Source organism: Lactuca virosa, chromosome 4, assembly GCF_052849685.1.
Source record: "Lactuca virosa cultivar CGN04683 chromosome 4, Lactuca_virosa_CGN04683_v6, whole genome shotgun sequence".
Taxonomy (NCBI): Eukaryota; Viridiplantae; Streptophyta; class Magnoliopsida; order Asterales; family Asteraceae; genus Lactuca; species Lactuca virosa.
In genome coordinates, this window is record NC_136429.1 from 127971349 (window position 1) to 127999331 (window position 27983).

Below are 27983 nucleotides of genomic sequence, written 5' to 3' on the forward strand. Positions count from 1 at the left end.
ATATATATATATATATTCTGCTATTATTCATTTTTATATACATATATGACATAAGGAGGCATTTTGTTAAGGTGTAGCGTTAAGTACAAACCTTGGAGTCATGGCGCGCCATGGAGAGCTTTTTAGAACCTTAGAGCTGGTAGTGGTATGATGTCAGGGTGCCTATGATTGATATGTATGTTAGTACGTTATGTTTGAGAGGATTGATGGTGGACCAGATGAAGCTGAGAGCCTTTGTTTGTATGAATTATATGTATGATGGAATATGTAGTATATTGAGGAACTCACTAAGCTTTCTGCTTAGATTGTTAAGTTAAATGTTTTTTCAGGTTGTTCGAGGGAAGGGAGTGATGTGACTGTAGATTCGCATTGAAGATTTATTGTTATACGACTTTTACTAGTTTTTATATGTTAATTATGTTTAAACCTTATGATCTAAAAACTAATGAATACTATGATACGTTTTCCAGAAATGGTTTGAATATTTAATCTAGTTTTACATCTAAAATCCTATTTGAAATTTGGGACGTTACAAGTTCGTATCATAACCTTAGTTTGAGGGATTTGGACTGATGCGCAAGCGCGATACTGAACTCAAACTGAAGACTGGAAGATTTTTTCAAATAATTTTGAAAAGAAAGTCTTTTTGTATATATAACTTCAAAATTAGTTAGGTTGGAAATTTGAACTTGGTCTCCTTACATGTTCTTGTCTGATTGTTTTTTTGAGACTAGGAACATTGTCCCCTGACCTGACATATGTTTATAAAATAAGGAAGATTCAATGTATATAGTCAGCCGAAGCTCAAAAAGGAAAGTCGTTCTTAATAAACCCATATTGTTATATCTGTTATTTATGTTGTTGATAGATATACATGCTAGATTATAGGCTAAGGATATATTCAGGAATTTCATGCTAGAACTACCTAATTTTATAGATGCCTTGTATGCCTTATATGTGTTGCTTGCTATATGTTTTGTGGGATCTATGATTGATATTGTTGGAGTGTTAAGTGAATGTTATAAGGGTCGTACATAATTTGGATCCGATAGCCTTAGAATTTTTTATTCGGCCTTATTACCTGGTCCTTGTCTGGTTGTGGTCTTAGGGTTGAGACACTTGTTCGAATATCTATCTTATTCTCTATTATATACGACTACGCGTTCATGAGGCGACTTGATAATATTAGAAGAGACTTCATCTGATATGAGAGTAAGTGGAGCAAGGAATTTTTTATTCGGCCTTATTACCTGCTCTGTGTATGTTGATAGAAAATTTAGTAGTGGTGTGGGGAAACTTAGGAACCTTGTTACAATCCTTGGAGCAAGTATGAATAGGTGTGGAAGGTAGTATGCCACATACTACCAAAAGCACAAGATACATACTTGGACTAAAGAAGTATCACAAGGGTACTGATGGATTGGTATGTAGGTATACGTAGTGTGGGGTAACACTACGTCTTAGTTATAACATTTTTGTACATAACTGTAGTATGGTTATGAATAGGCAAATAGAGGGTGGTTCAGGTTCGGGTTCGGGTTCGAGCAATGCCGATCTACACGAGTTGGTGGTCGTTGCGGTTTCAAAAGTTGTGCATGATGAGTTTTCATGAGTGTTTGTTAGGTTCGGGGAGGAGTTATTCGCTTTGATGGATAAGCGGATTACGGTTGCTCTGGAAACCAATGGGTTTAGTCGGTCAGGAGTTAGGGTTTTACTTATCGTGACCTTGCAGTACGTCAGCCTTCCACGTTTATGGGGAAGAAGGATCAGATTCTTAGCATCTGTCTGATTGAGGAGTTAAAGGGTGCCTTTCACACCAGTTCTTTCCATGTGAAGGAAAAAATCTGGTTTGTTATGGACCTTTTGTGTCATACAACAAAGAATTGTTGGGATGTGATCGCTCAATATGTTACTATGGATGATATGGAGACCATGACATGGGATGGGTTCACGACGCAATTTAATTAAGGAAGAGCTGGTATTTTCAGTGAAGATCGAGTGTGTGACTCGAGAGATGAGATTGGAGGTCCAATCGAGGACGAGGGAGCAGGTGCAGGATCAGGCACCACCGACAACTAAGAGGTTCAAAGGTGTCGATTCTAGTACAAAAAGTCAAATAAACCGCGGTCCTTGTGACAAGCATGAGATGACACACGAGAATAATGATTGTGGGTCTAAGTGTTTCAAATATGGACAAATGGGTCATCACTATCTGGACTGTGTGTTGGAGTTAGAGGTTTACTTTCATTGCAATCAGCAGGGCGACTACAAGATTGGTTGCCCTAGAATGACCGAAGGGGTGGTGCGGATCCCATGACCTATGATTTTGACAATTACTGATGGATGTCGGGGGATAGCAGATGTTCCAAGGGCCAAAGTTTGAGCTTTTCAAATTTCTACAAAGGGAAGGAGAGTGTAGTATCTTCCGATATCGATGGTATGTCTTCATTTATGTTTTCATGTCTTTTTTTTCTTCTGGTGCTCTTGAGGGATGGCATGTTTTAGATGACTTTGGTCTTGTTTTAGTTTAATGATTCTTGAGCATGTTGCTTGCTATTAGTAAGGTTGTCGATAGGGTTTAGAAACTTAAGGGTCTATGGTAGGACGTTTAGAATATTCTTTTATCCTTTTGAGTGCTATGTATGGTTGGGATTACCATAGTCTTAGGATTTCTAACTTAACCTTAATACATGTTCTTGTATGGTAAAGGTTCTGACGAAGCCCTAAATAATGTCGCACGTGCATGGGTGTGTAAACGGACCATTATTTCCCTGCCCAATTACAGTTTGTAGGTTGTAGTAACAACCAATTCATATGTGTCATCATGCTACAATGAAATGAAACAATGTAAAATGTCAGTGTTTCGGAAAAATTCAGGATTTCGGCAGTGTCCCAGACTGAATTTTGGACTGGGCAACGATCCATAATGGGCATTGCTCCGGACTAGTTCTACAGATTCTAGACTAGTTCTGTGGGTTTCAGTGTTGTTCAGAACCTGGTTTCGGGGTATTAGTGGTCCTATTAATCACATATAATCATACAATTGAAATAACAACCACTAAAAGCATCTGAAAACCAATTAATTCCAAATAGTCACATATAATCATATAAAAAACTAGTAAAACATTTTTAACGTGTAATTTCATATAATCGCATATTAACATACAAAGAACCGACACATACCCAAAAATGTTGGAGTTCTTCACCGTTAGAAGAAGACATATTGCTAGTTTGGAGTAGTCTGGAACGTGAGATGAGAAGTCCGAAATATTGTCCTAAATGGGTGTTCTGGACAAGCTGTTTGACATGCTATATATAGAGGGAACCAGAGTATCATTAAGCCCATTTACCCTATATTCCGGACCGGATGGTTATTTTTCAAAAAAAAACCTATATAAGTGGTTAGAGATGATCATCTTTATCTTCCATTCATCAATTATGACCTCTACATTGCAAATCCTTTAACGACTGAACTAATGATGATAAAATTTAAACTCAACCCATACTCTAATGCCAAATCATTGTCCAAATTCGTATTTAACTGAATCATAGAATGATTCATCATATATGTCCAACACAACAATAAAAAAACATCTTCATCTTGAACGCAAAGAAAGGCTTCCTTAGTTATATGATATTGGTCCATCGGTATAAACCTTTAGGTTGCGTTTAGTTGTGGAAAAACAGTTTTCATTTTCTGTTTTCTGTTTTCTGTTTTCCGTTTTTAGTTTTTGTTTTCCGTTTTCAGTTTTCATTGGAAAATTTAGAAAACGCGTTTAGTTAAATCTTATTCATTTTTCATTTTCTGTTTTAGAAAATTAGAAAACGCGTTTAGATGTGTATATTTCTATCGGTTTTCATTTTTAGAAAACGGTAGCGGTGGTAGGATGGGGATGGGGGGCAGCCGCGGGGGGAAGTGGTGGTGTCAATGATGGCGACGGTGGTGGTGGTTGTGGCGGCGGTGGTGATGACAGGCAGTGGTGGTGGTGATGCTGGTGATGGGGTAGTGGTGGTGGTGATGGTGATGGTAGGTCGGTGATTGTGATAGTGGTGTTGGGTGTGTGTGTGTATGTGTGTGTGTGTGTTTATAGGGGTGGGGGTGGGTATATGTGTGTGATTTTGGTAGTGGTGTTGGGTGTGTGTGTGTTTATAGGGGTGGGGGTAGGGGTGGGTGTGTGTGTGTTTATAGGGGTGGGGGTGGGGGTGGGTGTGTGTTTGTGTGTGTGTGTGGGTGTAGGTGTGAGTGGGGGTTGGGGTGGGGTGTGTTTGTAGGGGTGTGTGTGTGTGTGTGTGTGCGTGTTTGTTTGTGGGGGTGTAGGTGTGGGTGGGGGTTGGGGTGGGTGTCTGTTTATGTGTGTGTGTGTTTGTGGGGATGAGGGTGGGGGTGGGGGTGGGGATGGGGTTGGCTTTGTGTTTGTGGGTGGGTGTGTGTGTGGAGGGGGGGGGGGGGGTGGGCTTGGGAGTGGGTGGGTGTGGGTAGGTAGGGGTGTAGTGGGTTGGAGGTGTAGAGGTGGTAGTAGGTAGAGGTGGGAGTGAGTGGGTGTTTATATTTTAGAAAAAAATTGGAATTAGAAAAATGTGAAAAACAATGATTACTGGTTTTCCAAAAATTTCCAACTTCTTTATAATTTTAGAAAACGGAAAATTTTCATTTTCCGTGAAAAATTTAGAAAAATAGACGAACTAAACGCGTTTTCAAAATTCTCATTTTTCTTGGAAATTTTTTCCGGAAAACGGTCCATTTTTCCGCAACTAAACGCACCCTTAATCTCAAACATTCTCACTTCATTCATTCCTCTCATGAATAGCGATCATATAATTGCATATTCTTATCATTATTTTCTTATCATACATATATTGTTATGATGCAATAATCACATGTATTGCAATCATATGAGTGTAAACCTTTATCCTTTTCTCTTATCACCCATGTATTGTGACGGTGCAAATGATTTACATTGTATCTATAGGATGAAGAGTGTCCATGTGGGAGAATTTGTAAAAACGAGAGAGAATTGAAGTGGTGTGCAAACATAATAACTCTATTTATAAAACCATCATGACCTGCATTATATTATAATCATCATCATCATTTGTAGTCATCATGATCATCATCTTACCTGCCATCTCGTGATTTTCAATCTTCTCTATCCATTCTATTACTTTAATGGCAAAAAGCTCCAACTCTTGGATTGAAAGTTGATACATAAAAAGAGAATGGTTGCTTTAATTTTACAAAGAATATGCTAACTTTGATTTCATTTGTTGGCCTCCAAAACAGTGTTATATATTCCAATGACCGATCTTGCTGCTTGTGCGAATAAAGTCATTCAACAGTGGCCGACATCGGGTGTCAAGAGACGTTGGTGACCTATTTACATCTTAAGGAAGAAGAAGAAGAAGAAGAAGATACCAAAGCTAGTGGGAAAAATCATGATGAAGTTTGCATATCAAATATCTTTTCTTGTTTGTTTAATGGTCCCAAGCCTACCTCTATTCAACTTTGCCATTTCTTTTTCCATTGAATAGTACAATCCCTACCTCTCTCTTCTTACTTTCATGCGCATATTATATTACCCTTTTGACTACACCCATTCATCTCTAATAGTCATGTTCAGATTCTGATTCTATATCCTTATTTTACGTGTCGGTCATGGTGTTCTACGGAAAACCACAAACACATGACAAAGAATGTGCTTTTGCTATACCCTTTTTCCCTTTTTTCCTCTTTAATCATCATCCCTCTCATATCTCAACGTTACATGCAAGAATCACCTTGAATCTTTCTGGTTATATTGTGTCATCAGCCATACATAAACTTGTATTTAGTGGTGAAGAAAAAGCTGAGGACTTCATAAGTACTTATCAGCAAGTGTTCCTGCTGCGTCAGTACCATTATTGTTTATTTGAGCTTCTTTGGATGTTGATGGGTAAACTACTTTGCAGCTTTATGGATCATGCTTGATTGCTACCAACCAACCAACATCCTTTAATATTTTCAGGTGAAGGGTATATTCAGTGTTATTATTATTATTATTATTATTTTGAAAGTTGAAACATAGTAGCTATCAAATTAAGTATCAAAGTTGACTTTCTAATTATCGCTAATTGCTATTGCGCATAGGAACTAACCAAAATCCATGCACAATCATGAATTACTTTTCATGTATTTATATGAAAGTTGAGAGTGTGAGAATCTAAAGAAGCTCCATTTATATAAGCCAACAGCACAAGGACAAATAAGAAAAGAACAGTAGAGCGAGCCTTCATGGGATCAGTTGAGTGCTTTCTTTATGAATCTGAAAAGTTGTATAACCATTTACAGTTACTTTGTGTTATACAAGAAAGACGGGAAGCAATCTGGGAATCAAAATTGATAAAGTTAGTTTTCATGTTGAGGGAGTTAATGTGAAGAGTGAATGTGGGGTTCATTTCCAAATGTGGAAAACCCACTTGCTACTTTGCCATTAGATTTGCACTGTGGTTTCTTCTTCACATCAGCTGTCATTTTTAAGCATGCAAACACCACTACATAAAGGAATCTTCTTGTTCTCTAGCAATATGTGCTAAGGGCTGTTCCCACCCCCCCTACACACACTAAGCCACTAACATCTCCTCCTTTTATCATATTTCTTTCTTGAATTGGCAGTGAACCTTCTGCATTTACGCAAGTTGGTTAAAAAAAATCATCCAAAGTCCAAACTATACTAATTAATTTACTAGGTGAAAATGCACATTGTCTTCTCAAATGTATATGATTAAATGCTATATAATCTTCTAGCTCATCCATGGGTAAAAACATATATCTAAATGACTAAATCAAATGGTCAGATGTTTGGCATTATTAAACGATGCTTGCTTAACAAAAACAAATACATATATAAGAAATTAAAAAGTACTCCTACATCATTTATTCCAAAGGTACGTTTTACCAATTTTGCATGACCACCTGATCCTTTGATGATCATTTGCTAGGTCCACATGATTGTTGAAGGGTATTATACATGTGGACCTAGTTTCCTCTCGGGTCAACAAACAGAGTTGACTCAGACAGGGTTTATCTTTATCCTCGTCATCCGCCATTGATGCTTTACCAAATTTAATTTTGTAACTCCCGACATATATGATAACACAAAAGATTCTGAAATCTTTACGATTTATGTAATCATATATATAGCCTTCAAACTATTACCAATCTTGTACATATAACCTCCGTAGCCATTATGTATATTTGTAAAACCGTTTACAATTTTGTACTATATATAGAGGTGTTATCTGACTTAGAAAAATACACCACCATTCGCATCTTGTTTAACTTTTTTGCTATCAGTTTCTAAAACACAAGGTAATATATAGTTCTGATTTAATCGGGGTCGTGTTTGAATTAGTCTCGACTCATTTTCTTTTGGTTTTGTTACTTATGTATTTTCATCATTTTTGTATTCATGGTTTTTGGGATATGTTTTGATTTTCTGCAGCATATATACTGCCTACAAAGTACAGGAACATTGGGTACCACCAATTCATGGCATTTCCATTCACTTACTTTTATATAACCTATTAGAATATAAAAGCATTCTTCATGCATCATCATCATCATCATCATCATCTAATTTAATACCTTCTTTTTTTGAGAGATTTTTTCCACTAAACTAACTGGTAGGGCTCTTATTGTAGGCAAACATTGGCAACATTATGGGACTCCTTGCTGGCCAAGATAGTGACTTTGGCAAGGTATTGGTGTTTCCTATTTCCATCTGAACCTAATAGTGAGTTCCTTTCTAGGCTCCATGTTGCTCCCCATTTATGTTTTCTCCTCTAAATCTCATGGTTTCTTTTTCTTTAATCATGAAGCAGATGATATCTGGATCTACGTAGTTAAATCAGACTCATACAGAAAATGAAGTTCATGAGACTTGGAAAAATGCCAGACACATTCTATACAGGCGAAGCCACAAGGTTTTGTATCACAAAATTTCACATTTCACAAGTTATATATCACAGGCGAAGCCACAAGGTTTTGTATTACTCTAAGTGACCAATGCTTGATAAATTGCAGGACCATGGTTTCTGACTTACAAAGTGATCTCACCATACGCATCAACAACATCACTTATCTTCTCCATAAGGCAAGTAGACCATTGTATACATATGCATACATATACATATACATATATATCTGTAATTACATAGACCATTGTACATGTTATAAGTATAACTATACAAGTTGCAGTTTCCACTTCTTCAAAAGTGTGGCCTCCTGCAACAACTTTGCTCAGGGAAAGGAGACACTACTCTGGAGCTTCATGACATTCCTGGTGGTGAAATATCTTTTGAGCTGTGTGCAAAGTTTTGTTATGGGATCAAGATTGACCTCAGTGCCCATAACTTTGTAGCAGCATTATGTGCAGCAAAATTCTTGCAGATGACAGAATCTGTTGTGAAGGGAAACTTTGTCTCGAAGCTTGAGCTTTTCTTTACTTCATGCATTCTTCAAGGCTGGAAGGATTCTGTTGTCACATTGCAGACTACAGAAAAGTTTCATGAATGGTCTGAGAATTTTGAAATTATCAGAAGGTGCATCGATTCTGTAGTTGATAAAATACTCACACCCACAACAAAGGTAATTTAAGAAACTCGAGTGGTTAATAAAAGTGAAACTTTGAAATAAAAGGAACTGAAGAGCCCTAATTTGCAGGTAAGATGGTCCTACACTTATACTAGACCAGAATATGCAGAAAAGAAGCACAAATCTGCACCCAAAGATTGGTGGACAGAAGACATAGCAGAGCTTAATATAGACCTATTCAGATGTGTCATTAATACTGTAAGGTCAACAGACATGATTCCACCAAAGCTTATAGGTGAAGCTTTGCATGTTTATGCATGTCATTGGCTTCCAGATGTTACAAGGGGTAGATCTGATCAACCTGAAACATCAACATCTTCTCAAATCACCCAAGAAGAATCTTTCAACAGAAAGAAACAACTTGAGATGATTGTAAGCCTAATTCCAGAAGATAGAGGATCAGTTTCAGTTCGATTCCTACTGAGACTCCTTAGAATGGTGAATCTTTTAGGGGCATCTTCTGCCATACATAAACAACTCATTAGGAAATGTAGCTTGCAGTTAGAGGAGGCAATGCCAAATGATTTGCTATTATTATTGCCTTCACATGATCATGACTCTTCTGGTGATCATCATCAAACTTATGATATTGATCTGGTAATGGCTGTCTTGGAGGGTTTTATCACACAATGGAGAAAATCATATTCTAGAGATGAAGAACAATCAATGATTTTGATTTCAAAAATTGCAAAACTCATAGACTCTTATCTCCAAGTTGTCTCCAGAGATGCAAACATGTCAGTAGAGAAAGTAGTGTCTCTTGCCAATATTTTACCTGAATTTGCTCGACCTGAACATGATGATCTTTACAAGGCAATCGACATTTATCTAAAGGTATATATGTAGTATAAGAAGAAAAAACGTATTTTAAAACCTTTGGCTAGATACATAAATATGTTTTTATATATATAAAACTGGATGTAAATCATGATGACGAGCAGGAACATCCCCAAATGAGCAAGGAAGAGAAGAAGCGCCTGTGTAGCATTTTGGATTGCCATAAGTTGTCTGCAGAAGCACGAGCCCATGCAGTAAAAAACGAGAGGCTTCCATTGAGAACTGTTGTGCAAGTTCTTTTCTTTGAACAGGAGAAACATGGTGGAAAGGCAACAACAAGCCATGAAAGTCGAAAACATGATATAATACAACCTCAGGGCATAAAAATAACATATTATACAGGAGATCATCTGAGAAATTTACAAGCGCGCTCAGGTGATAAGTCTAATAAAGCAGAGGATGATAGACGACGAAGTGCTCTTAGCAGTAAAAGCCAAAAGCTTGAACGAGAATCAGAACAGAAGTCGAGGGGAAAAAATGTTCACGAGATCATGGAGGAAGGAATTAGTAAACAAAATCTTACAAAAGTAAAGATACAAAGAACTAAATCAGAGCATGGTCGTCGTAAAGGCAAGTAGAAAATGGACATTTGTGTTGTTTATCAATTCATTACTACCTTACATTGTAAATTCTCTAATATCCGAAAGTAATCTTTAGTTACTGTATTTTTGTGTCCCTCCCAACTGCCCACTGGAAAAGAATTCACGGAATTCTCATATCACCACTTGAAAAGTGGTTACTTTCGGTCATGGTGATTGTGCCCTTTTCTTGCCCAGCCGTAAAGCTTTTCCCAGACAAATTTACACAACTGAACGCAGAAGCCTCTCTGAATGGTGGCTGCTAATCAAGAAATCGATGACTCTTGTTTTGAAAAACTCGATTTTTCATATTTTTTTTCAAGAACAATCGCCCAAGTGAAACCCTAACTGAATCGTCACTCAATTTACATTTGATTACTCTTCCGATTAGGTCTTGGCTCTTAAGCAGCTATCGTTGGGTTCGATCAGTCAAAATCAGCAAAAGAATCGACATGTTGGGTGAGAACCAAAACCAACCCATAGATCGATTGCTCAACCCAACGTAAATCCTTTCTAGTGATTCAGATTTCAGAGGGTGGTGTAGCCCTGTTTTTCGGTTTTTTTTTTTTTTTTTTTTTTTGGATTTGGGTTTTTCGGGTCGGATTTTTCGGGTAATTATCGACGAAAAGTATAACTGATACCGAATTAAATTTCGGGTATTCGGGTTTCGGGTTAGAGATTGGATATAAAAATAGATACCCGAATTTTTAGTCCTCTTTATTTAATTCATTAATTATAGATGATTATTTAAATTAAATATCTCCCTATACTAATAAAATAATAGTTTTTTTTTTTATCATGTGTCATCATTTTAAACCTTTTAATTAATGTCATGTCACTTATCAATCTATTGATTTTTCATTTCAAATTTTAACTTTCTTATTTTAATTACATTAAATTAATAAAATTATAATAAAAAAGAAAATAAAATTAATACATATTATAAGGCGATATAATTTCACGCAATGTTGTTAAGATCGGGATCCTACCTACGATCGTTTTTTGGTTTCTAAGATCGGGATCGGGATCCTAGGATCCCACAAAATAAAACATATTTATAATTTATAATTTTAAAACATGAAAAATATTTCAGTCATTCAATTTTTCGTTCAAAAATTACAAAAACTTAAAAATATTAGTTATAAGTCACAACACAAAATGATAAACAGTAAATTGGTAAATTGTAAAAGAGATAAAGTGGTAAAAAAATCATTTGCAAAAAAATAATAATAATAAATTAATTAATAAGGGAAAGGTATGATCGGATCGGAGCCCGATCTTACGATCCTACCTACGATCGTACGATCCTACGATTAGGATCGCGATTTTGACAACTAAGATTTCACGTATTTATTTAAATCAACGATTATAATTTTATATAATTAAAAAAAATATCTCTTAATTAATAATTTGCTTAAAATAATTTATTTAAAATAATTAATTAATAATTTTAAGTTTTTATTATGAAAGTTTAATTAATTTTGTAACTGTAGTTTATACGAGTTATAAACTAGTTATTCATTAATTTTGTAGCAAGTTGCTTATAAATAAGGACAATATATATGTAATTTTAATACCCTATTATGTAAATACAACCAGATTATTAAGATAGCAAATTTGAAGACATTTTATAGTGCATAGTTGCACATATCAGTTCAAATAATTTGATAGAGTAAACATGAATATAAAAAACCTCTAAATTTGGATTTTCAAGCCAAACATACTAATCAAGAAATCAAGAAGGTATAACAATAACTGCTTTGTTAAGCGACAACTCAAATGTAATGTATATTTATTGTTGGTGATTTTAATTTTATGGAGTATTTTAGATAGTTAAAATTTATACCACTATGGAATGAAACTACAAACTATACTCAGGGATATTGAAGGAGGTGTTGTATTATACTTACATCCAATAGAGCAGAAAGTACAATCATTCAATACAAAGATTATAAAGTTGAAGCCATTTTATATCATCAAAATAGAGTTTGTTTGGTTCGATCAGAAGAAAAAGGAAATTGAAGAGTCATTCTTTTTTTTTTCCAAAATGTGATCTTTACTTTTACCGAGAAAGAGAAACACACGCATGGTATAAAATATAGATTATAATGTCATTTCAAAAAACACAATACGGGCATTCGGGTATACACATACCCTATACCAGACCTAATGTAATATCAGGTAAATGAATACCCGTATTTTTTAAACCCGAAACCCAATTTAGCTGACCCAAAATATCCGAATTCAGAACGGGTCGGATCGGATTTTCGGGTATCAGTTATTTTCGTCGACAGGCCTAAGGTGGTGTTTTATATTCTTCTAAAAATTGACTTTGTAAGAGTTAAGTTTTAAAAAAAAATGTTTGGATATTTAATAAGGACTTTTAAAATAGTTTTTTTATTTTGAAAATGAGATTTTGAAAAATAAACTTTTTGAAATGACTTATAAATTATTTATTTATTAACTTTATATATATATATATATATATATATATATATATATATATATATATATATATATATATATATAAACTATTAGTCATTATCCCTTCACATTTCACAAAATAGGTGATCTTTTAAAAATAGTACAGACTAATAGCCATTCATCAGGCCTGTCCTGAAAAATTAAATATTCTCAGAAGCCTAGGACGAACAACAAAAAAAATGACCCTTATCTTTATGATAATTTTTTATTTTTAAACAAAAATATATCATGAAAAAAATTGGGCCATGTGCAGCTGCTCACTTTCTCTCCCCTCAACGCCCCCATGCCATTCATTTGTCATTTGAAAAGACTATATTTTGCATAATAATAAGTATTTTACTAAATAATAGACACCCTCATACTTGAATAAATATTATAATTTTCTTCTTTTGTGATAGTATTTTTTGAATAAAAGGAATTATGTTTTAAGATAAGATAAGATGAATTCGTTTGATGAATTCGTTTCAATATCATGAAAAAAACTTGTGATTCGTTTCAATATTTGTGATAGTATTTTTTGAATAAAAGGAATTGCACCATGTATAAACTATATTTAAAACTTCAAATAGCATAATAAGGAATTTTAGAAAAGATTTTGCAAAAACCAAAACTGAATTAAAGATAGTAAAGATTTGCTAAAATGATTAAACAATAATTATATAAAATAAAAAACATTTTACAAAACTATTTCAAGAAATAGGTGATATATTGCCCTCCCAATTTAGTTATTTTAAATAATGATTTTAGTGACCTAATGAAATCTTGTTTTAGTAATATTTGTAACAAACATTTTGTGATTGTAGTATTTTTAAGATTATTTGTAGTTGTTGATTGAGTTAAATTGAATCTAATACAACATCTTAATGTTATTAGAACCCGGTATGAGATATATATATGATACTATAGGATCTCAAACAATAATTCAATAAAAAAATAAAAAAATATATATATCAAAAAGCCCACTATTAAAATAATGATTTTAGTAATGCTTTTATACTGTTAATGAAATCAAATTATAAAAAAATTAATGATTTTAGTGAATACTCTTGATGAAATCGTTTTGCTTTGCGAGAGAAACGACAATAGTCGCTATTTCCGCTCCAATCAGTAAATAAAGAGAATTTTGGGGAAAGCAAGAAGACCAAAAGATGTCGACGGCAGCAATGGAATATGAGGACGGATCATCGTCGTCGGAAGAGGAGGAGGATGTGAAAAAGGAGGTACGGAAAGAACATTACTCCTCCACCCATAAGATACTCTTGGTCGGCGAAGGCGATTTCTCCTTCTCTCTGTGCTTGGCCAGAGCTTTTGGCTCCGCCCGCAACATCGTCGCCACCACCGTCGACACCCACCGTGAGTACTACACTACTACTGCTTACAAAAATCCACCATTAGTATAATATCTCACTTCTACTAGCGAATCGTTATACGGATGGTTGCAGAGGAGCTGGCAAAAAAGTACAGCAACGCAATCGAGAATCTAATAGAGCTTCAGCAAAGAGGCTGCGTGGTAGTCTGTGGGGTGGACGCAACCACCATGAGCCACCACTTTTTTCTCACCACTCAGCGTTTCCATCGCATCGTCTATAATTTCCCCCATGTTGGGTTCGCCTTCCCTGAAGGCAATGGCTGCCAAATCATGTAATACCTCGCTACTCTCCTGTAATTCTCTCTATCCGATGGAATTTGATATGTTTTGCTCTTAACGCAGGTTGAACAAGGAGTTGGTGAAAGGGTTTCTTATGAATGCAAAAGTGCTTCTGAAAAAGGAGAATGGTGAGATCCACGTGACTCATAAGATTGGTGAGCCTTATGACAAGTGGGATTTGGTTAAAGAGGCTGAGAAGATCGGTTTGGTTTTTTGCAAGGCCAAGCCGTTTTTCAAAAACAAGTATCCTGGATATGCACAGAAGAGGGCACATGGTAGCGCTCCAGATGAACCTTTCAACATAGGAGAAAGCAAAACTTTCATGTTCAGGCTCAGTGGATGATATGCTAGATGCTCCAACTTTAGGAAAATAAGATTGCTTTGGTGTATGATGTTCATATTCTAGTCTTAATGAAGTGTGTTGGATTGATACTAATATGTGAGAATTCATCAAACGTTTTTCTGTTTAGAATGTCACCACTCGAATGTGTGTTCTAATCATCTCTTTTTCCTAAAGGGTAAGGATTTTTTTTATAGATAAATCATAAACAATACATATCTAACATGCTATTAAAATTGGCATCTAATACCAAGCGTTGCAATGTGCTTGCATTTTATTCTTTACTCATAATAGCAGTGCACTTTACTCTCATAAGGGCAATGTACTTAAATTTCTTTATAGATAATAACAGGACTCTTTAGATTTATCCATACTTGTAACAATTACATATTGCTCTCATCAATAATGCTATTATGTATAAAGAGAATTTAAGTACATTATTACTATAAATGTAACTATGTTGCTGTTATGGTAAAAATAAGTGTCATACATTGCTACTATGCATAAAAAGTACACTACCTATATTGATTCAAAAAAAAATAAAGTAAAGTCCACTATCATTTCCACCAATAAGCTGATATATATACATATACCTTTCAAGAAAAATCTATATAATTCTCAAACGGGAATGATCTTTTAATGCTTGATATGGTGTACTATAAAACTACCTAACTAAAAAGTTCAACAAAAAAAAAAAAAAAAAAAAAAAAAAAAAACAATCCAACCTCATACAACCCTATTCAAATCATAAATACCCCAAACCCCCAAAATATCAACAACCAAACAATAACAGATCCTCTATACAATTGCAAACCAACCGAAACATGCTCAGTTACCACTTCCTCAGCAACCCCAACAAGAAACTTGCATTCACCCATTGAAGGATTCAGAAATGTCACCATCCCAAGTCCATCAAATTCACAGCTTCTAGAATTCTGTTTTTGTACCTAGTAATAATAATAATTAAAATCATATAAATAACGTAAGTAAGTTACAATTATTGGTAAAAAAAAGTAAAGAGTTTTGTTGAAGTACCTGGTAATAACTATTAAACGCATAAGAAATGTTACCCCTTTCACCAATTCCATTACACGATCCCCCATAATTCAAATTCGTGCAATCCGCAACCGTACACGCCAACTTAAAATGATCGGAAACCCCGGAAAGATCTTTCAACGGGTCCACCACACACCACCTAAAAGGAAGATAATGAACATCTTTAGCATTTCTCAACAACCCATTACCCAAACCAAGGTTCAAAGCATATTTCGCTTGCCCATCAAAAGAAAAAATCCCCCAATGTCTCTCAAAACCTCCGGGAAGCACACTCTTGGCCTCCTCATCAAAAAGACCAAAAAGATAAACATCCGTGGGACCCTGTCCCGGTCTTAAAGGGGTACCCTTATTGCTCAACACATGGTTTATAAGACCTTGATTGAAAACCCTAGCCGCGTTCACATTTGCAGTGATTGCTCCGTCTGTAGGCCAACCGACTTCCCCGATAACAATTGGGATTTGACCGAATCCGAGTTTGTTAAGGGCGGAAACTAACGTGTCGTAGTTTCCGTCAAACGCGTTGTAGTACACATTCGGTCCGTCTGTGACCGAATGTGTTGTGCCTTCGAAGAAGGCGTAGTCTTGGGGGAAGTCGGAATTGGAATAGAGACTTAGGAATGGGTAGATGTTGACTATGAAGGGGGAACCGTTGGAATTGAGGAATGCAACGAGGTCGGTCATGATTTGGGTGAGTTCGGGTCGGAATGCGCCTTGGGAAGGGAGAGAAGACTCGTAGGCATCCGCGTTACATGGGACTACAAGCTTTATATTGTTTGCTAAGTTTGCTTTTGTTAAGGATTGTTGGAGGTTTGTTATCGCGGGCATCACATATGATTGGAATTGTCCACCGTAACTTGTAAGGAATGGTTCGTTTCCTACCGCGATGTACCTATTATTCAAAAACAAAAAGTCAATCACATTAAATGACTTTCTCTGTTAAGTCGCGTTCTTTCTATGTTGTTACGTCGAAAAATATATGCTCATGTATAACTTGTTGGGTTAGGTATTAGGTAAAAAAGATGCAGTTGGTCAGGACCTCTTATGTGCAAAAGACGTGAATATTCACTTTTTATCCGATCGTCAAAAATAGCAATAAGAAGCTTTTCTTGTCGACTAACCTAGCTCAGTAACAAAGGTGCACTTATCTACATAACAAATTTTGAAGTGTTGAGATGTAATATGTTTATTTTAACATTTCACTACTTAAAAGAATATCAATCCCTACACTAATCGACAAAAATAAGCAGCAGCTAGAGATTTGAGTTTCAGAACACAGGAAAGCAGCGGATTTTAAGCTAAAGATATACAATACTAGTTACTACATACTGAGAGACGGGGATAGGGAATCATACTTGATGTTGGCTCCGCCTCGAACCATATATCTGGAGACATTCTGGGAAACCCATAAATCGGCGGCGGCGGAGGAGGAGCTGAGGGTGGCCAATAGATCATTTGAGACGCCAACCATAACCTCGATACCGCTGCCCATGAGAGCTCGGAGACAATCTGGGTCAGCATCGAAAAGTTTCACCTTTTGAATCTTGTTGTCTCTGAGAAGATCCACCACCGTGGAAGGTGCCAACCGGTGGTTGGATATGGTACCCCAGTTCACCCCTATTGCTGATTCCACCGACTGAACTGAGCCACCCAACACTGCCACCAACACCAGTACCACCGCCACAGCTTTGGTGATGAGGATTCCTCCGCCCATGTTTCTGGAATAACTAATTTTCTGGCGATCGGTATCAGTGGTTGTAGTTAACAATGTCGATTGGTTCAACGGGAGGTTCCTATTGAAAGATGCTGAAAAGTGGGAATAAAGTGGTGTCTGGGTTCTGCAAGCAACTGAAAGAAAATAAGAAATTGGTAAGTGTTGATGTTGAGGTGGAGGGAATCTGAGTTGAAGCTAGGGTTTATAATTTATAGTGTGGGGAAAATGGCGATGGAGGTAATCAGATCAGGGAGGCAGAAGCAAATTGAGGTCGGTAAAGGAGGCTGAAATGAACGCGAACCAACAGAACAGAGCCAATACTGTTACTGTCGGCCTAATACTGCCAAAAAAACGCACACACCTCGCCCATTTTTTTTTTCTTCCGGCAGGTCATAACTCTTCCATTTTCTAGTACTTCATGTAATTATGTAAATAACCAAACGATGCTTATTTTTTTAAAAATACATACTACGGATTTTATTTATCCAAAATCTTATAAGATGATATGACATTTTCGTAATTAATTGTAAGATTTTAATAATTTTTAGAAAAGATTAATTGTTTTGAGCATACAAGTGATAAAAACAAAAATATTAAAAGAAAATAGAAAAAAAAAAGGAAAATTCGGTCATGTGGCCACTCTAGGATCCGACACGGGCCCACATCCCCATCATGACAAGTATTCAGCTGTTATTGGTTGGTGAGTTTTTTTTTCCACTCATTTAGTTTTTCGCCCATAACTTTTATTTTCTTTGAAAAAAAATCTAAAACAACCAAAGTTTTTAAAATTTAATTCTCTACAAAATGAGCACAATCATAAAAATTTGAAAAAAAATATATTTTGTTTGTTTTTTATATTTATAAAAAACCCAGAAAAAAAATTCTCCAAAAAATATAAAGGTTTAAGAAATACTTCTACTCACTATTCTAATGACTTTGTAAAAAGAATTTTTAAAAAATAAGATGTTTTAGATACTAAACTTGATTTTAAAAGATTAAAAAAAATATTGAATATAATATGATGCAAATAAAGATGATTCAAAATATTTATGATTTAAAAATATTATGATTCAATATATTTATGATCCTTAACTTGTTATGATCTAAAAATATTTTAATTCAAATATTTAATGATCCTTAATTATTATATTTTTTATGATTCAAAATTTAATGATTTAAAAATTATAATGATCAAAATGTTGTATTGAACAAAAACTTTATTTAATTCAATATATTATGATCCAAAAATATATGATGGATAATATCGTTATGATACAAAATTTTATTATCCAAAATAATATGATTCAAAAAAAAGTATGAATGGAAAATATTATTGATCCTAAATATTCTTCTTATTTAAAATTTTATAATTATTAAATATTAAAAACTCAAACCGATATTTAGTTTAAAAAATAATAAAAAAATCAAAAAATAAAAACAAAAAAAAATACTATCTTCAAGTATGTATTAAAGACATTAAAAAAACAACACAAAATTTTAAAAAAAAATTAAAAAAAAATACAAAAATATATAAAAAATTAAAACCGAGCATATATCTATTTAAGAAAAAAAATTGATTTTTTTAACGAAAAATAAACAAAATAATAAAAATAAAAACAAAATAAACAAAATAAATGAAAAAGAAAAGGAAAACTCATTTAAATGACGTTCCATTGATGTTCGTCGCGCATGATTATTCCCTCAAGTCCGTATTACATTCAATGCGCGTGTGTCGCGTGCGAACGCGTCACGATGTAACATACACGTTGAGTTATCGTGTTTTGTTTAAAAATGAATATTATTAAATAATATATGATTTTGAGTGTTGAGTTCTAACAAGATAGTTTTATGAGATTGAAATAAAACTATGTTTAGAATCATTCGGAAAGTATTGGAAGTCTTATGAGATTCCAATCAAAAGTCAATTATCGAAATTAACGAGAATATAAAGTTGGAAATAAATAAAAATAATGTTATTGAAAGTTGTAGATTATCTCATTAGAAACATTTAGGCGAAAACCTCATCGAAATCTGAGTTGTAACGAAGAAGTTATGACTCCTTAAGGATTCGCGACAGAACCGGCACAACGTCGAATGACGTAAAAAGTGAGTTTTCAATAAACTACTTTTTAGCTTTAATGATCTAAATGAAAGTCGAAGTATTCGTTAAACCGAGAATTTTCATAAAAAGAACGTCTAAATCTGACTTCGTATGAAGAAGTTATGATTTTTCTAAGAATCGGCATAGCAGTACACAGCCCGAAACTCGAAATAAAGATCGAGTGATTTTTAGCCGACACAACCTAAACGAGAATCGAAGATCTCGTCAATAGTAGTACAACGGTAAAAAGACAGTCGAAAACGGACGTCGGATGAAGAAGTTATGAAATTTTAACGGACTTTTCCTGTCCCGACCCGTTAAAAATTAACATTAAAAATAAAGTCAAAATTAGCTGACGGAGTCAAAACGAAAGTTGTAGAGCATAAATTCACGTGTGCATATAAAGAACGTCAAAAACGGAGCTCGTGTGTGGAAGATACAGATTTTTGAAGTTTTGGGCACAAACTTCGAGGCTGGTCCGAAGGAGTACGCCCAGCGTACTCGTGTAAGAGACCCGGAGTCCGTCACCCTCCCTATACCTTCGTATGAGTGCCATGTGTCGTAACCTTGACGCGTCTGATCTCATCCACTTCGTACGTCCAACGTACGAAGTTACGCCCAGCGTAGTGGACTGCCACGCAGTACGCCCAGCATACCAAGGAGTTACACCCAGCGTAATGCGAACCCTCGGACACTATAAATAGGGTGCGAGGATGCCCGAATTTTGGTTACCATTTTGATTCTCTCTCACCCCCTACACTCTCCCAAATTGCCCTAACACCCCCAAAGCCTAGGAAACATCCCCGACACCCGAAGCAAGTCTCGACGCTCCGAAAGCCCGAGAAAATAATCTTTTCAAGTTGAAACTCTGCCCGCGCAAGGCCCGGTTTTCAACTAAAATCCACGGTTTCATCAAAAAAAGTCATTTTTAGAGGCGAAGTGCTGCCCAAATTATCATTTTGTCAATCAGTTATTCCACGGTGAGTTCAATATAGGGACAATTGTATGTTATGTGTTATATGTGCAATGTGCTTTCCCGTGTTATTATGATAATGAGCTATATCTTTAACCTCGAAGTGAATGACTAAGCATCACTTGGGTATTGGTATGTAGCCTTTGATCATGAAGTGAATGATTAAGCATCACTTTCGCATTGGTAGAAGGCTAGGCAGGGCTGAAAACCTATAATTTGCTAGCTAAAATGTTTATTCATAAATCGTGTCTTTTCTATGCCTCATGGGCAAAAGTCTTATTGATGTATATCAAGTATTGAAATTGTTATGTCTCATTGATTACAAATCTTTGAATCAGATTATTCGTTGATATGGAAAGCCTGTCATATGATATTCATTTGTCTTTGTTGTTCTTTGTCCCTCTTTGCATCTGTCATATTGATATGTATATGACATAATGTTATATTGTAACTGTTATTGAACTCACTAAGCGTCACCCGCTTATCCCTCTCAATGTTTAATCTATTGTAGGTGATAAGCATCTAGTATAGTCATGTACTGGTAGAAGATGTAGAATAGATAATATTATAATTTTTGTAATTAGTGTATAAATTTCCTGGGAAGTTATGTAATATATATATAAAACTTTGTAAGAACTCGTTAGTCGGTTTGTATCCAGTCTTTTGCAATAAAATCATATATGTAAAATATTTTTATGAATATGCATGTAGCATATTTGGAGTAATATTGTAAAGTTTAGAGAAAGGGGTTCTTTCACACGACTAAGTAAATGGGTTTGATGTTTGTGTCATTGACGAAATTATTGGTGGAAAATAGTCTTCGCGGTTCCTACCAATTTTTGGGTTTCTACCGGATCCGACCCTATATATATATATATATATATATATATATATATATATATATATATATATATATATATAGAGAGAGAGAGAGAGGTAGGTTCAAATACTCTCCTGATGTGTCAGTTTAGGTTTTGTGTCTATTATTCTGCATTTGAAAGGTGATTTGAAAGCATCGGCAAGCTTCTTCTCTCTTGGTTCATCCAGATCATGCTTTGATGGTCCTACTTCAGTAGGAATTGCTACAGATATTGGATTTGGATTAAGAAATTATTGGTGGAAAATAGTCTTCGCGGTTCCTACCAATTTTTGGGTTTCTACCGGATCCGACCCTATATATATATATATATATATATATATATATATATATATATATATATATATATATATATATAATAGAGAGAGAGAGAGGTAGGTTCAAATACTCTCCTGATGTGTCAGTTTAGGTTTTGTGTCTATTATTCTGCATTTGAAAGGTGATTTGAAAGCATCGGCAAGCTTCTTCTCTCTTGGTTCATCCAGATCATGCTTTGATGGTCCTACTTCAGTAGGAATTGCTACAGATTTTGGATTTGGATTAAGAACATTTTTGTTTGCTAATCTGATAACAACCTTCTGATGGTCGTCTTTGATTTGTTTCTTTGTAAGTGGTTTTTTTGGTGAAGATTCATTAGATTTTTTACTTGAAGTTTGATCTGAATCTCGACTGAGACCTAGACTAAAGCTTGGATGAGTATCTGCATGCCGGGAGATTTATCATATAAATAGTTGTAAGTTAATTATAATATATTTTTTATATTTTTAAATGTTTTTCCAAATTGTTACCTCCTTCATTTCCTTTTGTTTTGTCAGCTTTTTCTCCTTTTTTGTTTTCATTTTCTGACTTTTTCTTTCCTGAAAGATAAAAAACTTTGATTAAGTAATTCATTTGTGAATAAGTAATGTATTCATTTATGAATAAGTAATGCATATCATTATTTATGAATAAGTAATACTATATTTTTTTATTTATTTGTATATTTTGTTATTCATTTGTGAATAATAAAACTTATTATATTTATTTATTAGTGAATCAACTATTTACCTCTATCTTCTACATTTCCTTTCTCAAATTCTGTTTGTTTATCTGCACCTCCATCTTTCGTGTTCTTAGCTTCTGCTCCTCCTTTATTTCCATGTTCAGAGTTTTCCTTGCGTGAAACATATACATCATATATGAATATTTTATATTTTTTACTCATTTATATAGTGTATTATTCACTTATGAATAAATAATGTTATTAAAAAAATCAATATAAATATTGTAATATACTTTAAATCATTCATTTACATGTATCATCTCCCTTTGTTTTTTAAACTTTTTTTCCTTGTTTATGTATACCTTCTGATTTTCCCTTTTCTGCAAGATCTATTTAATATTATATATTAAATATAATTAATTAATGAATTAGTGAATAAATAATAAGTTGATAGTAACATACCTTGAATAACTTGACTGATCAGAGTATTAGTTTTACTTCTAGTTATTGGTGACCCTGGTCAAAATTTAATAAACAAAATTATTATTGTGTATTAATATTTTTATATATTTTTTTAAAATAAAAGTAAGTCAAAATTTACCTATATCAATATTATCCAAAATAGTTTTCATTTCAGGGTCATTCCCGATTTCATCTTCTTGACTATTTAAACTTGAAAATCCAATTCCAGGGACATTGTCCACAATGTTGTCAACAACTTTATCCAACATATTTTCATTTTCAGTTTGTTGAATGGTCTCTTGATGATTATTTGTTTGTTCAGCATCATCATCTTTTTTCTCTTCATCATTGTCATTTTCATTGTTCTTTCCATCTTTCTCTTTTACTTCAGTTTCACCTTCTTTTTGATTCTTATCTCCATCATTCTTTATTCCTTCATTCTCTGCTTCATTTGAATCAAACAAATAATCTACTTCCGGTTGACTTTCATCATTATCATTGTGTTCTTCACCATTTCCCTATTTATCTTCATTTTCTTTTTGATCATTTGTTTTTTGACCCATTATCGGTGTCCATTTGATTCCTTCAACTTCAGTTTCATTACTTGGAAATTCAAAAAGTGTTGTGCTTTAAGTTTTTTCTTCAACAATTATATTTGTCATCTTTTCTTTGAAAATCCTAAAACTTTCCTTTTCAGAGAACTTTGTTATCGCATCATTGAGTTTTGAATTCAGATTTTCCTTCATCCTCTCAAAACTATTAAGCATTTTAGATATTTTTGATTCATATGCCTATGTAATAAAAAGAAGTATGATTAGAATTTAATATAATAATTTAATGTAATCATATATTATTAACATGTTCAAACTAATTACCTCAACAGAATGATCTTCATCTTTATCAGAATCATTGTCTTCGAGATCTGTATCTCCTTCATCTTGTTCATTAACAAATTCTTCATTTAATTCTCCAGGTCCAAATCTACATTCTTCTTGTTCAAATGTCTCTCGATATCTAATCTTCTCTAAACTCCAATAACAAATTGTTGGACGTCTACGTGTTACCGTTAAAGCTTCTGAGTGGATGTTATCAGCATAGAACAACTGCACATAAATGATAACTAATTGATATTCATAAATGAATAAGTAATTCAAACCATTACTTATTCATATATGAATATATATATATATATATATATATATATATATATATATATATATATATATATATATATATATTCATATATGAACAAGTAATATTATTTTTTACTTATTTATATATGAATAAGTAATGTAAAGCATTACATGTGATCAAGTATATTTTACTTATTCATATATGAATATGTGCTATTCAGTTATGAATAATTAATATTATTAAAAATTGAGTATAAACATTATAATAACTTACCACCAAGAAAGCTGAAGGTCCAACAAAGTAGTTGTTATCTGAGTATGGTACGTATGAGTTCTTTGTTCTGACAAGACAGTCCAAAACATAGCTGCACCAGTCTATGTTGCTGATATATGTTTTTCTTGAAATATAACTCAAAGGAAACATGTTGCATCTTCCCATTGATGTTGACTCACAAAACGTGTTGACAAAAAGAACTAAGAAGTTCAATTTGAAATTGAAATCAGCTTTTGTGGTACTAACAATAACTTTTTTGATCACATTCAATCGGATGATTGATCCTTCTTGAAACTGTTGCTTCCATTCATCATAACTAGTATCATCTTTAGGCCATTGATCCAGTTGTGTAAGTATGGTTCCACCTTTTGGAATGCCCAACATGTCATGAACAGACTGTGTTGTTACTTTCAGTTCCTTTCCTTCAATATCTATCAGCATTCTCTCAGAATCAAATTTTTGAAGAATATAAAATCCCAGCTTCAGTGGTATATCTGTGATTTTCATTTTTAGCAAACTTCCAAAACCCATAGATCTTACACATTCTTTTTGCTTTTTGCTCAACCCAAGGATTATAGATAGTAATGACTCTGGTGAACAGCTGTTTTTCATCGAGTAAAATTCCTTTACCACTGGTTTTTTCTCTTTCTTGATTGGTGACTCTTTTTTTTGCCTTCTTTGATGGACGACTACTTTCAAAATCAGAGTTTGAATTATGTAGTTGTCGTTTTTCAAGAGTTTTCCTTTTTGATGGACTTTTTCTGCTTTGATGCTTTCTTTTCTTTGGTGTTTTTGTTTCTTTTTTATCTGGGAAATGAAAACATATAATATTTGAATAAGTTATTGATAGATGAATATGATATATGTTTGTTGATTTATTAATATTTATTTATTACAAAAATATAACTAAGATATGGAATTTTATTCATATATGAATATATATTAGATATGATAGGAATTTTGTACCTTTCACATTTTTCCTCTTCAAATATGTTTCTATCATTGTTGTGGGGTCTATATCAGAAATACAAATCTTCTTACCATCATGAATGAGTGAGTAGAAGATAAATAATTTTGAAATACATTTTACAAAGAAAATATTATATATTCATAAATGAATGAATGAAGATAACAGTTATATATATATATATATATATATATATATATATATGTGTGTGTGTGTGTGTGTGTGTGTGAAGATACTGAAGATCAATCACCAATTTCAAAAGAAAAATGTTCCAAAACAAAAAAACATAAAGGTATGAATAATTGTTTCCATTCACATATGATTAGTTTTTGTATACAAACAAAGCTAAGCCATATACATTTATTATTATATGAATACATGAATTCAATAGTTTTTTTTATTATAAAACATATCCAGATTGTGATTGAAGTATTTATATGTTAATAGAAGAAAATTATAGTTTGGATATATAAGTTATTCATAAATGAATATAACAGATGTATCCATATTTATATATTCACATGTGAATATATATATATATATATATATATATATATATGTGTGTGTGTGTTATATTTATATGTGAAGATACTAAAGATCAATCACCAATTTCAAAAGAAAAATGTTCCAAAACAAAATAACATAAAGGTACAAATACTTGTTTCCATTCACATATGATTAGCTTTTGAATACAAACAAAGCCAAGTCATATATTTATTCATATATGAATACAGGAATTCAATAGTTTTTTTTAATATAAAACATATCCAGATTGAATTATTTATATGTTAATAGAAGAAAATTATAGGTGGGATATACAAGTTATTTATAAATTATAGCAGGGATATAAAAGATATGATATGTATTTTATACCTTTTTGATTTTTCTGCATTGATCGTGTTTCTCTCATTGTTGGTGAATCTTTATCGGAAATGTTAGTCTTCTTACCTTCATTCAATAGTGAGTAGAAGATAAATGAGTTTGATATTCACAAATGAATATTTGAATAAAACATATATATTCATATTTTTTATTCACATATGAATATGTATGTTATATTCATATGTGAATAGAACATATATAAGTCATTTTTGTTGTATTCATATTTGAATAATGTATATATGACAACAAATTATGTTCTATTGATATGTGAATATAAGATACATATTCACAAATGAATATTTGAATAAAACATATATATTCATATTTTTTATTCACATATAAATATCTATGTTATATTCATATGTGAATAGAACATATATAAGTCATTTTTGTTGTATTCACATTTGAATAATGTATATATGCCAACAAATTATGTTCTATTCATATGTGAATATAACATACATATTCACAAATGAATATTTGAATAAAACATATATATTCATATTTTTTGTTCATATGTATGTTATATTCGTACGTGAATAGAACATATATAAGTCATTTTTGTTGTATTCATATTTGAATAATGTATATATAACAACAAATTATATTTTATTCATATGTGAATATAACATATATAATTTAGTTTTGTTTGTGTTCAGAAGTAAACAAAATTATCTTCAGTATCTTCATTTCCTGTTGTATTTTTAAGTAAAATCTCATCTAATTGTTGGCATTCACTTATGAATAAAGTTAATCAGATCTAAATGGAATACATATTTTATTTACCTTTTTGATTTGTTTTTGTTTTTCGTTTATATGTATTCTTCACTGTTGGTGTTGTTTCTGTAAGGGTAAGTAGTTAATATTAGGAAAACATAAGCGAAATATGAAGTAACATTTATGTTTTGACAGAAAAGTTGTGAATAAGTATAAAAAATGAAGAGAAGATGTAAAATCATTTATATATCAACTAATAATGGATGATTCTTACAAAAATTTCAAGTAAATCAAGTAATAACGAAGGAGGGTTACGAGAATGAACGATTATCACAAAATTTGAAGTAAACAACCTAGTTTGAAGAATGAACAGTGTGAATACAAAATTTTTAGTTCTAAATCAACTAATAATGAACGGCGATTACGAAAAATTTCAAGTAATCAAGTGATAATTTTAGAAATGATTAGAAATCGTTAAAAATCGAAGAAAAAAACGCCAATGGTTACCTTTCATAGTCAAGAGTGAGGAAATGGTTTCGTTTATGCTTTCGTCAGAAAACATTTTTCTTCGTTTTCTTCTTCTCGATGTTGAGAATCCTTTATGTTATTGAATCCTTCTGCAAATGGTTTTCGTGTTATGGAGTATCGAAGAGGGAAATGATGGTTTTCTGTCTAGATTTGATGTGTGATGAAATTACTGAAGTGCCCTGACGGTTTAATGATTTTGGATTATTTACAAATTTGCCACCGCTCATTAATGTATTTGGATTATTTACAAGTTTGCCACCGCGCGTTTTTTAAGCTCATTAAATGATTGGCTGAGAATGGTTCCCTCATTCTCAACCTTTTTTTTCTCAATTGAACCCTCCTCTCTCTCTCTTTCTCTCTCTCTCTCTCTCTCTCTCTCTCTCTCTATATATATATATATATATATATATATATATATATATATATATATATATATATATATATATATATATATATATATATATATATATATATATATAGAGAGAGAGAGAGAGAGAGAGAGAGAGAGTTAGGTTCAAGTATTCTAACTAATTATTGTACGGATGTATGGACAATATTATTCTATGAGAATTACTAAGAGAATAAGTTGTTTAACAATGCGAATACGTTCAACCTTACAAAAATATCGTCATTTTCATGCATTATCGTTAATTATTATTTATTATTGTTCTCACACATCGTTTTTCACTCATTTTCATTCTGACAGAATACGACCCAATAAACATTCTGACAGAAATGAGAATAATAATAAGAAGTGTATAATAACCCTTATAGACGATTTAATTAGTGAGAATGTGTGTTAAT

At 33.0% G+C, this 27983-nt stretch overlaps 3 protein-coding genes and 1 long non-coding RNA gene across 6 annotated transcripts; 2 read left to right on the forward strand and 2 right to left on the reverse strand.

Moving 5' to 3' along the window:
* The first annotated feature begins 5597 nt into the window (after positions 1-5597).
* Positions 5598-10089, forward strand: LOC145107359 (BTB/POZ domain-containing protein At5g47800-like). 2 transcript variants are annotated; one of them, XM_079044229.1, is made up of 7 exons: positions 5598-6002; positions 7678-7769; positions 7858-7959; positions 8060-8129; positions 8234-8623; positions 8699-9463; positions 9571-10089. In XM_079044229.1, the coding sequence occupies exons 3-7, from the start codon at positions 7901-7903 to the stop codon at positions 10042-10044; spliced, it is 1758 nt and encodes a 585-aa protein (XP_078900355.1). In that variant the 5' UTR covers positions 5598-6002; positions 7678-7769; positions 7858-7900; the 3' UTR covers positions 10045-10089. The 2 variants fall into 2 exon arrangements, with proteins under 2 accessions (XP_078900355.1, XP_078900356.1); XM_079044230.1 differs by having other exon boundaries at positions 7678-7734.
* LOC145107360 (uncharacterized) lies at positions 8153-10181 on the reverse strand. The gene is made up of 2 exons (XR_013707832.1): positions 10083-10181; positions 8153-8528 (listed from the first exon to the last, which is right to left on the reverse strand). It is a non-coding gene; the product is annotated as an uncharacterized LOC145107360 (long non-coding RNA).
* Positions 10182-13567: 3386 nt separating this feature from the next.
* LOC145107361 (uncharacterized protein At4g26485-like) lies at positions 13568-14692 on the forward strand. Its single transcript, XM_079044231.1, has 3 exons — positions 13568-13881; positions 13971-14169; positions 14240-14692. The coding sequence occupies exons 1-3, from the start codon at positions 13677-13679 to the stop codon at positions 14517-14519; spliced, it is 684 nt and encodes a 227-aa protein (XP_078900357.1). The 5' UTR covers positions 13568-13676; the 3' UTR covers positions 14520-14692.
* A 357-nt stretch (positions 14693-15049) lies between these two features.
* Positions 15050-17681, reverse strand: LOC145107363 (O-Glycosyl hydrolases family 17 protein). Of its 2 annotated transcripts, none has more exons than XM_079044233.1 (3): positions 16925-17681; positions 15552-16461; positions 15050-15451 (listed from the first exon to the last, which is right to left on the reverse strand). In XM_079044233.1, exons 1-3 carry the CDS (start codon positions 17281-17283, stop codon positions 15257-15259), a joined length of 1464 nt encoding a protein of 487 aa, XP_078900359.1. In that variant the 5' UTR covers positions 17284-17681; the 3' UTR covers positions 15050-15256. The 2 variants fall into 2 exon arrangements, with proteins under 2 accessions (XP_078900359.1, XP_078900358.1); XM_079044232.1 differs by having other exon boundaries at positions 15050-15463; positions 16925-17679.
* Positions 17682-27983: the final 10302 nt, after the last annotated feature.

Excerpts from the sequence above, each read along its gene's own strand:
- LOC145107359 (XM_079044229.1), top strand. The coding sequence starts at position 7,901 with ATGAAGTTCATGAGACTTGGAAAAATGCCAGACACATTCTATACAGGC. Across the intron at positions 8,130-8,233 it reads TCACTTATCTTCTCCATAAG|TTTCCACTTCTTCAAAAGTG; the intron begins GCAAGTAGACCA and ends TACAAGTTGCAG. Across the intron at positions 9,464-9,570 it reads CAATCGACATTTATCTAAAG|GAACATCCCCAAATGAGCAA; the intron begins GTATATATGTAG and ends GATGACGAGCAG.
- LOC145107361 (XM_079044231.1), top strand. The coding sequence starts at position 13,677 with ATGTCGACGGCAGCAATGGAATATGAGGACGGATCATCGTCGTCGGAA. Across the intron at positions 13,882-13,970 it reads CACCACCGTCGACACCCACC|AGGAGCTGGCAAAAAAGTAC; the intron begins GTGAGTACTACA and ends GGATGGTTGCAG. Across the intron at positions 14,170-14,239 it reads GGCAATGGCTGCCAAATCAT|GTTGAACAAGGAGTTGGTGA; the intron begins GTAATACCTCGC and ends CTCTTAACGCAG.
- LOC145107363 (XM_079044232.1), bottom strand. The coding sequence starts at position 17,283 with ATGGGCGGAGGAATCCTCATCACCAAAGCTGTGGCGGTGGTACTGGTG. Across the intron at positions 16,462-16,924 it reads CGAGGCGGAGCCAACATCAA|GTACATCGCGGTAGGAAACG; the intron begins GTATGATTCCCT and ends TTTGAATAATAG. Across the intron at positions 15,464-15,551 it reads CGTTTAATAGTTATTACCAG|GTACAAAAACAGAATTCTAG; the intron begins GTACTTCAACAA and ends TATTATTACTAG.